Below are 15,076 nucleotides of genomic sequence, written 5' to 3'. Positions count from 1 at the left end.
ATCCTACTTTGATTAGGTTTTATGAAACCTGTGAGTGTAGCCATAACCAACAATGTTACAGCTGGTTAGCCCCTTTACTAGGTCACTATAGGTTGTTGCTTTTTCTTTATTGAAATATGGTACATAGGTCAACTCTGATTATCAGCGTGCAGTAAGACATACATGATCAAAACATGTTCTTTAAGATAACCGGCTCCATAATGAATTTGGAAAATAATCGAAAAAAAAAAATTGACAAGTGACACATATTGTAAAATAGGTTACAAGGAATTTAAAAGCTCCTCTGAAGGGTTTTAAGATGGTGAAAACAGGTTTAAGTAGGTTGCTGAAGCATGTTTTAAGAGCAACAAAAGCCAAGAAGACTATCATTGACAAGGTTTATTATAGGCTGTATAGTTGTTTTCATTGCCCAAATCACTGCAGAGAGGCTGCACACTGCAGAAACATTACATTTTCTACAGCAGAGTTTTAAAGTAAGCGATATTTTTAACCCTCCTACAAATGTAATAACATCTTTTATCATTGGAGTCTATTTGAACTCAGCGATTTAAACCTCCACAAAAGGATTCTAATTCAAATTGTTTATGTGTCAGGTACTTTACGTTTGTTCAATCGACTGTCGAGAAATATGCAGATCACCATAAAATCTCACTGACTATTTTTATACATTTTATTTTTTTATATATATATTTTGTATATCTTACATTATTTCAAAGTACATTGTTTCGTTATCCATATCATTTGAAATGACAAACAATTTATGTTATCAAGAATAGTAACATGTTTTATGTTCTCGGTTAATTTGACTCCAGGAGAAGCAAACACAATTTCAAAGATTGAGAAGGATTTAAACTGTAAAACATCATCATCAAAACTTCAGTAAGGAACACATAACAGAAACAACCTAAACTGCACACCACACAAGAGTTACACAACTAAACAGCCTGGGGTCAAATTGACCCACAACATGTTTACAGGAAATTGACCCAGTGTCCCTTTACATTGAATGGGGTCCTATTGACAACCAAGGATAATAAGAGGATGTTAAAAACGCAGGGTAAGATTTAGAAAAACACAACTGATCTTCACGTAAAGGATGAGATCATCAGCATCATAAAACCGCTGTATCCACAAACATATCAACTCATAGCAGCTGTTAAGCCACACTTTCATCTCTGAAGATTTATGATTTATGTTTGGTGTAATTGGTTCAAATAAATAATTAGATAAAGTTCATCTATAGAGTAGGCTATTTAAATAATCTATCCCGTTGTAAATTGTACAAATCTTTTATTTTGAAATCCGCAAGCGGAAGTCCTGTGTGATATCCGAGCTGTTTGACACTGGCTTCTGGCAGCTTGTGTGTGTGCGCATTGTTGTGTGTGTCTGTGTGTGTGTGTTGTCGGCTTCCTGCTCGGTGTCCGCACACCGTCAGTCGCACCAGTGTTGATCGGCTCGCCATGGCGGAAGGACGCAGAGAACAGCCCCATCCGCTCCTCTCCTTACCTCCGGCCAGTAAGCGACCCTGTCTGCGCCCTGCTCCCCGAGGTCCCGGCCCGGGGCCCGGCCACGGCAGCGGGTTGCCCAGCTCCCGGTGTCGTTCTCCGGAGTCTCTCCTGGACTGCGCCGCCAAGGCAGTAGCGGAAAAGTGGGCCTTCGAGAGAGTCGAGGAGCGCTTCGAGCGGATTCCGGAGCCTGTCCAGCGCCGCATCGTCTACTGGTCTTTCCCCCGTAACGAAAAGGAGATATGCATGTACTCTTCGTTTCAGTGCCGAGTCGCCGGCGAGGAGGGGCCGTCGGCGACTACCGGCGGAGCTGGAGGTGCGGGGTCCGGAGCTCCCGCTGCCGGCGGCGGTGGAGGATCTACCTCCGGTACGACTGCTGCCGTGGGGGCAGCCGGAGCAGTGGGGACGGGGGACGGACTGCCTTTCCGCCGGGGTATCAGGCTGCTTGAGACCGGCTGTGTGGAAAATGTTTTACAAGTCGGTAAGTGGAGTATTTCAGTGTGTTTTTTCTGCGGACTGCAAGTCCGCGTCGCTGCGTCTGGAGCTTTACTGGGGATGATTGATGGAAGTTTTCCCTGCTGTCGTGGAAAGTATTTCAAGCGTTTATCCCCGCTGAAATGTTGTCACACACGGAGCTGTGCTTGATTTAAGTGTAGTTGGATGAAAAACAAGTGTATATCGTGAAGTTTAAAGCTTTTATTTGCCTCCACGAGAAAGGGGAAGAGGCGACAATGTCGCTCTCGCTTCAGCGGCTGATAGAAGAATTAAAGGGCTTCCTATTGTAGCTTTACTCTGCAGCTTCTGCGCATTTCCCCTTTCACACTTGACCATTAGGTCGCATATCACAGGAAATGCAGTATTTTTTTATTTTTTTTTACAAGTATTCGTACTTTATTTCCTTTACGGGGCAGCTCGTCGACGACCGGGGTCGGCTGGAAGCGTCCCCCCGGCAGGCAGGGCGGCAGGGCGGCAGGGGAGGCGGAGGGCTGACAGACGCGGATACAAAAGGACTCCGCGTTTAAAGCGTCGGGGCTTTTATTTGTGTTTGTACATGTTCCCCGTTGGAAAGAAAAGTCGTTTTTCCTCAACTCGCCATCGGTTCAGGGTAGCTTAGGCAAGGAACAAAGGCGGTTATTGGGTCTCTTATTATGATTAATCCGACGGTAATCCGAAAAAATCCCCCGCAGCTTTCTGTTTATTTGCTGCTGCTGGTCGCACCGGACAAAGAGCGCAGTCGCCACCAGCGTGGAAAATATTCGCTGGGAGTGTTTGTGTGATGTTTTTTTCTTTGCGATTTTAAAGTTGACCCCCCTGAGTAGTTGTTTATCACGTTATAAAACTGCCTTTGTCGGTGCGTTTGCCTGCAGCCTCTCTCTCTCTTGCAACACAAAATGCTTCCAGTTGAAATGATCGATAAGCGTCTCGCATTTCCAGCGCTGCAGAGAGAGGCTGTTTCCAAACAAAGGGCCATTCCGCAAAGCTCCATCACCACTCACATTCTCATTAGCCCCATACCCCCGGCTCTGCACAGCCACAAAAAGAGCCCAGACACGAGGGAAATGGACGACATGAAACCAATAGATGTTTTAAAAAAAAACCCTTTAATGGTTACGGGGAGTATTTTTTTCTTCTCCGGCCATATGGTGCGAGAGCCACTGAAGCTTGTCTGGGGTTTCATGTTGCTCCAAGGTATCTGGAGAAAAAGGGGGGGGGGGGAGCTGCAAACTGTGGCTGCTGTCTTCCTCTGTGACTGCTGTATCTAATTGCATCTAAATGCTCATCGATTCCAGCCCATAACTAAAGGAAATGTGAGCCTCGTGAATATGAAAGGGATATTTGCTCTTAAACTGGATTGAAAAGTTTTGCGAGTCTCAAGCTGCCTGAGGGAGTTGATATGTAGCATACGAAACAGTGAACTTATTAAAGTCAGATTTGTTCTTGCTTTGGTTTTGTTCTTTCCAGGCCTGTCATGTCAACCCTACGCAGTGGTTTGTAAGTCGAACACATCACATTGGTGTCATCATGTGTCTGTAGGTCTAACAGGTTTTCTTTTGCTGCTGTTGAAATGAATCCAAATATCGAAGCACTTCTTTTTCCAACAACGAAGCAACATTTTGAGATGAAATAAAACGTGCCGTTGGATAGAAGCACCAGGTGGAGTTTCAACGGTCAAAACAAAGCCGACGGCCGTGAGCAAACACTCCCAGTCTCACCCGCCTCACCTCCAAATCATTTCCAAAATCCCCCACACCCCTCAAGGTCAGTCATAGCAGCAGACACACAGGTTTGTCTTTCTGTCAACAAAGCACTAAAAGGGCTAAATATCAGTGTGACATCAAGATAACGTCGGGCTCGTTCTCCACTCTACAGACCATGGGAACCAGTGGCAGCGTTAAGAGTTTGCAGCCTGACTTAACAGGAGAACAATCGTGTTTTGTTGAGTTTTTTTTTTTTCTGGGCTGGATTTAGATAGGTTGAGTAACCGAGCACGCTGGCACACAATGCACTCACTAAGGATCGAGTTACACACCTGTAAATGACAGTCTTAAGAGAACTTTCACCTTAGACGGCATCGTGTAATCGCCACTTAAAATAGAAGCAAAACTTGTTTTGTTTTTTTGTTTTTTTTAAGCACAAGATGGCCGTGCTGCGTACGGGTAATGAGAGCTTTTCTCCCAGAGACGAGGCTGCGTGTCGACACATGCAGAGCGATGATGATGCATGGTTGAAAACATGGCATCTCACCAAATAACTGTTTGGAAGACTGGTACTAAACTTTGGATGAGATGAAACACTGGTTTTGATGAGCCTTGAAGCTGCTTTATTCGTTTACAAAAATGTACCTGATGTGGATTTTTTTTTAGTTTTTCACACACATCTTGGGCGACATTCTTTTGTAATTTCCCTGACCTTCGATTGGATGAAAAAGTCCCAAGTTCCCTACAAACTCACGCTGGTTCTTCAGACCGGATCCTTCTTGCGGGCTTTTCTCCGAATCGTTACGGCCGCCCAGAGCCAGGCCTGGAATTCCTCGAGTTTCTCCTTTCAGGTAATTGCTAATGGGATCTAAAAGAAGGATGGATCAGGGCGAGATCTGCTTCTAAACTCTGCGGGACTCTACAAATAAGATAACCAGGTCACAGAAAGTTGAATGAAAGAGCAGGAGAGTTTAAGAAGAGGAAGACGACTGTTGCCTAAAGCGACGTAAAATGTCCGTTTAGACATCATTTATTCCCCCGCCTGCCAAAAAAAAGGAGTACAGAGGATTTGGCATTTGCTTCCACGTCTGAAAGTTTTTTTTTCCAGCACGTTGAGAAAGAAGCTTCTAATGAATTTAGCCAAACAGAGTCATTGCTAATGTTAATCATTTCCTACGTCTTTTTTTAATGCTCCAACAATTACTAACGAAGTTGACTGATGTGTCCCTTCGATGCCCTCCGCCCCCGTACATTACGAGGAAAAGGCCCTTTTGTGTGTCCGCCTCCTTTTAACGGTAATACTGACGGATTGAGGAGACGTGAGCTCATCAACAACTCATCGGCCCATGTGTTCCTAATAATCTGCCTCTCGCTCCCAGTCATAATTAGAATAATCAAAGCTAAGCGTGCTTCTATTTGTACACCCCCCCTCTCCCTTCCAACCTTCACACACACACACACACACACACACACACACACACATGTGCGCCCAGAAGCCCCCCATACCACAGCCTTATAAAGTCCTCAGAGAGCGGGAGGAAGGGATATAAGAAGAGGGAGGGAGCGGGGGGGTTCTTAAGCTTTGAGTCAAGCTTTGGGATTATTGGGTCATGCTTTGTTACCCAGCTGTAGAAAAACCCCTTGTTCACAGAAAGAGAGGGGGTGTGTGTGTGTGTGATGTGTGTGAACGTCTCTGTCTACGTAACGTTACATAAAGCTGTAATGGGTCCCTGACGCCTTTTGAAGCGCCGGTGACTCTGACAAAGCGAGGCAGCGGAGTCGAACAGGATTAAACTGTACGGGACGGTGGGGCTTGAACGCACGGCGCCGCCTCTTAACTCCCGACACGTTCGCGTCCCGGACTCAAAGGAAACGCTCGGGAAGCTGCCCCTGAACCCACTGACATCAGTCCCCAAACTGTCAAGAATCAAAAAGTGAAGATATCAGGGTCAAACTTTGTCTGCAGACTTTGATCCAAAAGTTTTTAAAAAAAAATGTTTAGAATCAGAAATGAGCGTGATTTGGATCTGCCTTTGTGTCCCTGTGTTAGCGTACAGATTTGAGGACGGGAGCTTCTTTGTCAGGAGCAGAAAGTTGTCTCGGTTCGTCAAAGAGCGTGCAGCCTCGCCCGGCGGGGGGGGGGGGGGGGGGGCTTCTCGGCCTGCCTCTGCTTTCCTCTTATCTCTCTAACTTGTCTCTGCGGACTCTCCGTACTCGTCTCTCCTCTCGTGGTCAGGGTGGGGGATTTCTCTGACTGGAGGCTTGTCTTTTGATTGGCCACAGATATCTTGTTTCTATTTCAGATACCTGTTTATTTTTTAGTACTTGGGCTCGTGTTCCTTTTGTAACTTGTTTTTGAAAAGTGCTGAACGAATAGATGTGATTATTGAAGAATAACAGCTTTGAGTGTGAAGTTTCTGCCCATGCACTCAGAGTCACTACATGTATGAGCTCCACAGTGTGTGTGTGTGTGTGTGTGTGTGGGTGGTTCAGTCTTGCCGGTGTTTCTTCAGATGTGATTTCCTGGCAGTATGGCCGCTGGGTTCCTTGTTGTGGAAGAAGTCTCGGAGCGTCTGGTGTGAATGTGCACTTCGGTTGCTCAAGAGCGCTGCGATAAAAGACGAGGAGGAGGCGGTGGCGGCGGCGGTGAGCTCATCCTCGCTTGCCTCATCATCTCCCATCTTTCCTCCTCTGACACAGTTCATATCTGCCTGTCCACATCTCTATCTCTGTCCTGCCTTCACCGTCCCGTTTCCTCCCAGTCTGTGTTTTCTGAAATCCTTATCTGCTTTCCTTCAACATGTGAGTCCACGCCTGCCTTCTGCCTTTCATGCTCTTTCTGTAACCTACATCAGTAAAAGATGACTTGCACTTTAATCACATTCTGCGTGTAGACTCCCGCTCTGTTAGCCAGCCCTTGTTCAGTCACTCCTCTCCTCCACGCGTGGGGGCTGCTGGTCTTGTAGTTTCTGGCAGGGGAACAGGGAAGGGTCGGCCATGACCGTCACTGTGAGAGGAAAAAAAAGGTCTCGCAGTTGACAAAAATCCTCCGAGCCGCCGTCTCGGCATCGTTTCCACACTGCCGAGATGTTCTGGGTGAGCGTGAGTAACTTCCCTCGAGGTCAGACCCTGAATCACTCAGCCGGTGCAGACGTGGGATACAAAGAGAATACATGTTTATATCAGGAAGCTTTTCATCGTCCTCGATCGAGCCGAACGTACAGCTGAGACTGAAAGCCTTATTTGCATGTAAGCCCATTAAACGGGATTCTAGTCATTTTCTGAAACATTTCAAGATTAGATTCTTCACACTTTGAACTCAGCTGGGTTTGGCTTTTGTTTGATTTCCATTTTGAAGCTGCTTCGACACGTATTTACAAATCCACAAAGCTTCAACTGGCCGGAGAGCTAACGGCAGCAATTCCATAACCAAACCGTGTCAGGTGGTTTATCAAGCTTTTAATCAGGATGTTGTTCGGACCAAACAATCTGAAGACGAGCAGTGGAGCTCTTTGAGATTCTTCGATGATTTCTTCTTTTCTGGAAGTTAATAGTAAAAATGCAGAACGTTTAAGTCATTATGAAAACAGTTGTTAGTCCCGGGCCTTCTGATGAAGGCTTTGGATGGTCTGACCTCAAATAAAGTTTGGATTTGTGTCGCTCAACTTACTTATTGGATCAAACGACTGCACGCATTGTTCAGAGTTTGAGAAGCACTTTGAAGCTCCTTCTTTTGGTGTTATGCTCAAATGTAACTTTTATTCCACCAGCTCGCTTACTCAGGAAAGAAATCTCCGATTTGTCGAATTCTGTTTGCTTAAACAGACAAAGTTAAGATCTATTCTGTGAAGATACGTGACATCTGAGCCTTCAAGTGGGTTTTCTCCCTCTCAGGGACGTCAACGTCACGTTCAGGGAGCCACGAAAGTCCAAATGAAGTTCTTCTGTAAACCATTTTCTCATATTAACCAACAAAGAGTTGTCTTTTTGTTTTGTTTACAGCTTTTCAAGATACTGAGAAGGTTAAAAAAAACATGTTTTAAGAGCAAATTTAAATGTTCATTTTCCTGCCCCTTTCACTTTGTTGATGCGCTCTCAGACCGACAGTGGCTTTATTGTGTTTCACTCTTTTTTTTTTTTTTTTTTTACATGAAAGCTCTTTTTCAAGTAAAGTGCTCAAACACACTTTTTTTCAAATGCAAATCATCAATTTGATTTCTAAACTTTTTCAACATGTAAGTGTTTCAACCTTCACAACAGTGCTAACTGGATGCTTGAACGTCAATTTTCAAAAACACATCGGATTTTTATTTTTTTTTCTCCCTTAAGTGCATTTGTTTTCGTCTTATTTATCCGTTTTTATTCACCGAAAAAAAAGGATTCTGAGCTACAATTTCAGCCACTTAGCGCACACACACACACACACACACACACTCACACACACACACACACACACACTCACACAGTCCGTCTTCGGCTCTTCCCCAGCGCACAACACAGACAGACAATATTTAATCAGTGTAATTAATTCCGTGCTCGCCACATTGAAAAGAGAAAATCGGTAAAACAAATTGTCCCGGCACTCTTATTAGCTCTTGGAGAGGCCGGTGAAAGATGAGGCCATTAGGAGATGCTCTGTTGGTGTATTCATCAAAAAGAAGAGGCACCTGTGCACGCCTGTGTGAGGGTTGAAATATGAAATCATTCATCAGAGGTTGTTGTTTCACCATAGAGAGACATTGGTACGTTACATTGAAAGGATGCGTGAGGTGTTCATCCACAGATTAGTCTTTGTCTCACTCTGGAACGATGCTCATGAAGTCAATTAAACCAGTGAAAGGTGTTTTCAAACAGCTGAATATGAGCGTTGTAAGGCTCTTGTGTTTTCGTTGGTTTTATGGCTGTTTGTAAGTTTTTGATGGAGACAAAGGAGTGAACGGAGAGAGGGGATCATCTTTTGGATTTCCATGGGAAAATAAGACGGTCATCAACAAAGTGTTGCACGTCATCCATGTTAGTGTAAAGAGATATTTGACACAAAAACAGGATACTTGAGCTCTAATGAAAGGATGAGCGCTCTGAAGCAACCACTCATCTCACTTCTGGCTTAAAAGTTAAGTTACCTGCCACATGGCCCTTAATGGCCACCATCAACTGACCCTGGTTCTGTGAATGCTAATGCTAACCAGGTAGCGCCATACTTCCCATAGCTCCTACCCTACTGCCTGGCCTCATCGACCTTCCCAACCCACCGATGTACCAAGAGACAGGACATCACTGGTGTTGTCAAGTGCGAACCTCTCATCATAGCACAGAGGGGAGTGTAGAGCTGCTTCCTCCCGCTCACCGTACCCGCCTGTTAAATATCTGTGGACAGAACAAAGAACACAGACAGGCCGAAGATACGCAGAGTCAAAGGTTTTATATCTCCTCAGTGAAGACATCAAACACACCGCAGTGTGTTGAATTATGGCCCCTGCATTATGAAATGTACAACATCCCCAGAGCCTCCCATGTTCACTGATCTAACTTTAAGTTCGGCTCCATCGAAATATCGGAAAGCTTTTACAGTGTGTGTGTTTGAAAACGAGCATCACTCCCTTGAATAGGAGAAAGGTCTTCTGGGAAAGGAGACAATATTAAATGGAAACGCCTTCATTACCCGGGTATGGTCATACCTCCAAAAATACTCTCCACATGAAGTTACAGGAAAGGTCCCTTCACTACTTTACAGCCAGTGATCTTTGAACATGGGAGTGTTATTGTGCTGTATATTCACCATTGTTTCCACATCTTTCCTCTCTGTGTATTTCCAGTATTCACGTTGTGTTTTAAAGCTGGCCTCAGGTGTTGCAGTCACATTTTTGCTGTGTTTAGCAGCCGTGCCATTTCCACCTCGGACTTGTTTGTAGTTGCCAGCAAGAAAACGGCATTCTTTGCCGTTGGTAGTGTTTGCTCAGCTCGGTCCCTCAACAACAGCCCCATTCTTACAGCTGTGTAACAGTACAACATGCGTGTGTGTGTATCTGCACATGTGATGAGATAAAACACACAAAGCAAACAGCCTTTTTTTTTACTGCCCCTGTCCTGTTTTCATGCTGACCTATCCTGTGTGTCGCTCTGTGTGTTTTCCTCCACCTTTAGTGCTTTTACCTCGGCTGGTGGGTGTGCAATTATGAGCCGAGATCACTGCTGGCCTTGTCCTTTTAGTTTCTGGAGCTGACACTCTGCTCTATACTGTTATTGCACTCTTCCACACCTGTCTTTTATTGGCTTTCTGTGTATGTCCAAGTGTGTGTTGTTTACCACGGTTGTTGCACACATTTGGCCTCTGAGAGGCTGGACATGAAAGAGAAGTCAGAGGCTCACAGACTGGACCATTACAGCCTCGTTTGGATCTAATTACCGAACAAATGTTGGAGAGAAAGGAAAGAAGTAGACTTTGGATGGGGGGTTGGGGAAATGGAAAATAAACCCAAATCAAAGACACTCTTTTAATTAGGTTGTTAGCTGCATATATGCACCATAATGAAACATCTATATCGTCGGATGTGTAATATGATCGTGTAAGTCATCCCACATGAGATTAGGTGACACACTTTCCTGACAAATGAAAGTCATGCCTGTGGCGTCAAAACGTGACATGAGGGGGAATTCCAGGATGACTCCAGGAGAGGGAAACGGTGACAGGTGGTGTTGTTTGAAAGAGGTGAATCTCTTGGGGTGGACCTATTAGTGGAAGTACTGATTCTTTAAATGTATGTTACACTCATTAGTTAGTCACATGAATGACAAAAGATGTTTAAGATGAAGAATCACAAGCTGTATCCACTATATTGACCCCCAATCCCATTTTCCTTCCTCCTTGTTTTAATGTGGGGAGGTTAACCCTCCACCCTACCAAAAAAACGTCCTTCTCTTTGCTGATATTGAGTAGTTGATGGTTGGACAGAGCGCAGCCAAGCAGAACTTCAGCTCAAGGTATTTTTTCTATTATTAGCCACGAGGGGATTTTTGAAAAAGCCCTGAAAAAAGCTTCAAGGGTTGCTTCACGATTTTGAGTCCTGCTGCTTTTTAGACAGAAAAGAAAGAAACACCTGGGGGCAAGCAGCTAACAACATTAACCGCAACAAATATCACCACAATGTTGAACAAGGCAAAACTTTTCTGTAAAGAAATAAACCTGACTCAATACTATCCTGCTGTTTGAATAAACAGTTTGTTGACTGGCTACATGACACTATATATGTTTCATCCAAAGTTATATACTTTCTAAAATATCTGTAGGCTAATTATGATGCTAATGCCAACAGGCTGTTAGATTAGCTTAGCATACATGGCGTTCTAGCTCTGTATATTGGTTACTCCGACTCTTTAACATGTTCTAACATGTTGGTTCTATCTAAAAGCTACGTTTCCTTCAGTTTTTTTTACGTTAGGCAGGCTCACTGTTTATGGTCCGCTTCAGTCTGTGCACTGAGCTAACCAGCTAAAAGCTATAGCGACATATTAGCCCACTCGGTGGATGTAACGATACCTTCAAAGATATAAATATGGACCATTAAAATCGATTAATCCAAAATATATTACAATCCTTTTTATGAGTACATTAGTGTGGTATTTACTCTTTTTTGTTTTAGTTGCTATACAACCTTGAAGTTGAAAAGAGGTTCTGATTTTGAACCTGGTGATGCGACGCGCATCGTGAGTGCGTTTTATCCCTCCAGCCGACAGACATAAGAGTGGATCATCAATCTTACACCTCGACCAAAAGGGGAAAAAAAAAATCCCAATAATGTCAAACTATTTCCCGAAGAGTTTGAAGTTACATGTTATCATCATTGTCTGTATTTTCTCTTCCTCACGAGCAGTCAAAAGAAGTCCTCCACAGAAACGTAAAGATCAGACATTCACAGAGGAAGCTCTGTTCTTGCAAATTTAACCAATGTAGGCAGGAGGAATGTAAAACACCTTTTATATATCACAACAATAATAGCCAAGAGAAACTTTCTCCACAGAAGTCTTTTAGTTCTTCCTTTCAAACACATTTCCCATATGCCCGGCTGAGTGTGACCAGTCCTGCTCTATGCTAATGTTTCCATTTATTCTCTGTCCTTTTATTTCTTTTAAACTGGGGGATGTTGCTGCTTTATTGTGTCGCCCATCTCCACTCGCAGCAGCTAGTTGTAGATCATGGATATCAAGCACAGATAGTCATCAACTCCTCTTTTGAATACATACACAGTTGTGTATTGCAGCGATGGCCTGCTTCCTATGTGCCTCTCCGATCTCTGCAGCACTCAAAGCCGCTCTTAGCAACAGTGCTATTACTGCCAACAAGACAGACGAGGGCCCATAGGAGTCCATTGTGTGAGAGACATCCATTATAGTTGGATTAGAAACTATTTCCATACATTTGGTTGGCTTTGATCTGAGGAAATGGAAGTCAACAACCTTGCAGCATGTCATTTTTCTCTCTTTTGTCGTTTGGGCCTCGTCTCTGCAGAGATCTGTCACGCTCCTTTCAGCCAAAACCATTTTTTTTGTCTGCTGCATATAAAAGTTAATTTGTGATTCACCTGTACTCACCCCCTCAATCGATTTGATCTTTTTCCTCAGCACACTCTGTCTCTCGCTGGTCATCTTCGCCCTCATTCTCTGCTGAAATGCGCGCACGAGTTTTTTAAAGGAAGCACTTAGCACTAAAACTACGAATAATTATATCACTTAGAGACCAAGTCCCCTATTATGGTGATTCAGACTGTCAGTGTGCATTAGCAAATGGGCCGAGGCCTCCCGTGTGGGCTGAACGATTCTGAGTCTCTGAATCTGAAACATGAACAGCACACCACTCTTTACCCCCCCCCCCCCCCCCCCCCCCCCCCCCATCCTAAAAGTCTTCTGGTGGCCTTTGTGCCTGCAGACAGTAAGTCCCACTCCACCGTTTCTGCAGCGATGCTTACATTCGGCTGCTAATGTTCAACAAAGCTTTCAAATATGAGAAAAAAATTACAGCGATAAAATCACCTCAAGGAATTGATTAGAGCTGCACTCGGCTAATCCTGATCCTATTCATTTAAATAATGCCGAGACATTCTTCACGGTATAAAAATGCACCAGCACATCCAGTCGAGCAGAATGAAGATTTGTACATTAGATGAGCAGCAGCTTCGTGCTGTCTGGAGACTCTCAGATAAGATTGATTTTTTAAAAAAAAAAAATTTTAAGACAAGAGAGCCGAGCCAATACACTCTGAAGACCAACCAAACTCTGCTTTACGGCCTGCCTTTAAAATACGAACAACCCCAAAACAACCACTGCACAGGATTAACTGAACTGATGATGACGTATCATGTCACGATTGGCTAATGGCAGCACCGCTATCCTGATTTGTTTATGATTACCGTAAATTCCGTACTATTGAGCGCACCTGGATATAAGCCGCACCGGCTAAAAATAAGTAAATAAATGTATTTGTACATATATAAGCCGCACTTGATTATAAGCCGCAGGTGTCCACGCTATAACAAAAGCTATTTACACAGACGTAGGCTACTGGTAACATCCGCAAATACTGTAGCGTCCGTACGGACGTTAAAGGACGACGAGAGCGTTCAAATAATAACTTAATAACCCGATCACTGTCGGCCGTGACCACGCCGTTTACAGCGGAGAACAAAACCATAACTTGCCGTAACAATCCAACTCTCTCCCCCAGCGTTCTCTCATACAGCCACTCAACACGTTCTCGCTGGTGCATTCACTGACTCTCCACATAATCGGAATTATGAACACATTATCAACTACTGACTTTACAACATGAACCGTTACAATACGAAGCCTAGCCGACGGTGTCTGTAACACGGCTGATGAAAAAGATGACCGTAATATATTTCACAAGAAAAAGTCCATCCATTCACTGCCTCAGAATGACTTCATTACTCACTTCCTCAGTCTCTGTTGTCGCTGTCAGTGTCATCTTAACGTGCAGCAGCTCTGTTAGCTTCTTTGACAGCCAGGTCGATCGCCTTTAACTTGAAAGCTGCATCATATGCATTTCTCCGTGTGTTTTCCATGATGAGGGTGCGTGCATGAAGCGCAAAATGACTGATATTAAGATCCGACGTGACGAAGTCAAATGTTTTTGCGGCAGAAGCTCATTGTCCCCCATAAAAAATCCATGCATTAGCCGCACCGGAGTAGAAGCCGCAGTGCTCGAAGTGTGAGAAAAAAGTAGCGGCTTATAGTCCGGAATTTACGGTAGTTGAATTTGAGAGATTGATTTCTGAGTTAAGTTACTAACCAGTAATCCAGATGTATTTCTCGTGTTGGAGTGTGAACGCAGCGGCTGCGAAAACTCATTTCGTACGAATGGATGGGGATTAAGGCTGGGTAAAAACATTCAGAACCTCTAATCATTCTCATCTTGACCATGTTGGTGGTGCAGCGGTGAGTGTGTGCGTCCCCATGTATGCAGGCTGTAGTCCTTTACAACATGTCAATCCCCACTCTCTCTCTCCCTGATGACAGTGTCTGTCCACTGTCCTATCTACGTAATAAAGGCACAGAAAGCCCCAAATAAATCTTTAAAAAAAAAAAAAAACTTGACATCATCATTTTGAATATTTTCACGTGACGACACGTCCAATCTCCGGCATGGAAGCAATGTCTGTCGTTTGGACGCATTTTTACGACTTTAGGGAAGACGACACCGTACGAAAAGAAGTCAAAGGCAAGAAATGCAAGTTTCTTTATTTTCTAACATTTTTGAGAAATTAATTTTCTGCTTTAAAAGTAAAATGTGTCCTTTTCGTTTCAAGCGATGCTTTGATTTCTGTTCAAATATTCAATAAATAAACACATAACAGTTCTCAGTCAGGGATACTGACGTTTACCAATATATCACACAATGCAGTAATACAGAAGCTCCTACGTTCTTCTCTGAAGTTCAAACTGTGGACGATACGTCGAGTGGTTACCACCGTGTCCTCCTCCATCGTTTCCTGAGACGACCTGACTTTTACGAACGTTCAGAAGTGCAAATATGAAAACACATTTAGTTTCTTTCAAACACAAACGTGAAGTTTAACAGTAGGTGTGAAGACTCTGGAATGACAGAGGGTAACAAAGTGTCGATTGAGGCATCGAGCCCTTTATTCTCGACCACGTTTTGTTGTCTCCGTTGTGCCTCACTGTGACTCTTCACATCTCTGTGATCTGTCGGAGGCTGCTGGCTCATGCTGCTCTGTCTCTTCCTCTCTGAGCGAGCCGGCCCGGTGCCACATGAACACAGACTCCCATCACGCTGCTGTGTGGAAGATGCTGCCTCAGCGTAACTTAATTGAACCCTGCTATAATCTGAATCAACCCATG

General features: G+C 44.1%; 2 protein-coding genes across 2 annotated transcripts in view; both read left to right on the top strand.

Moving 5' to 3' along the window:
- The window catches only part of selenop2 (selenoprotein P2), a 230,315-nt gene that overhangs the window by 83,321 nt on the left and 131,918 nt on the right, over nucleotides 1–15,076 (top strand). The gene's annotated exons all lie outside the window — the stretch shown is intronic.
- zswim5 (zinc finger, SWIM-type containing 5) overlaps nucleotides 1,331–15,076 on the top strand; it is a 64,197-nt gene continuing 50,451 nt past the window's right edge. The window contains exon 1 of the mRNA XM_079347792.1: nucleotides 1,331–1,986. Within this exon, the coding sequence (XP_079203918.1) occupies nucleotides 1,461–1,986 (526 nt within the window). The 5' untranslated portion in view covers nucleotides 1,331–1,460. The remainder of the gene's footprint in view (nucleotides 1,987–15,076) is intronic.

The sequence above is a fragment of the Symphodus melops genome, assembly GCF_947650265.1.
Source record: "Symphodus melops genome assembly, chromosome: 7".
NCBI lineage: Eukaryota > Metazoa > Chordata > Actinopteri > Labriformes > Labridae > Symphodus > Symphodus melops.
Note: the sequence above shows the minus strand (reverse complement) of the source record. Positions and strands in the feature narration are given on the sequence as shown.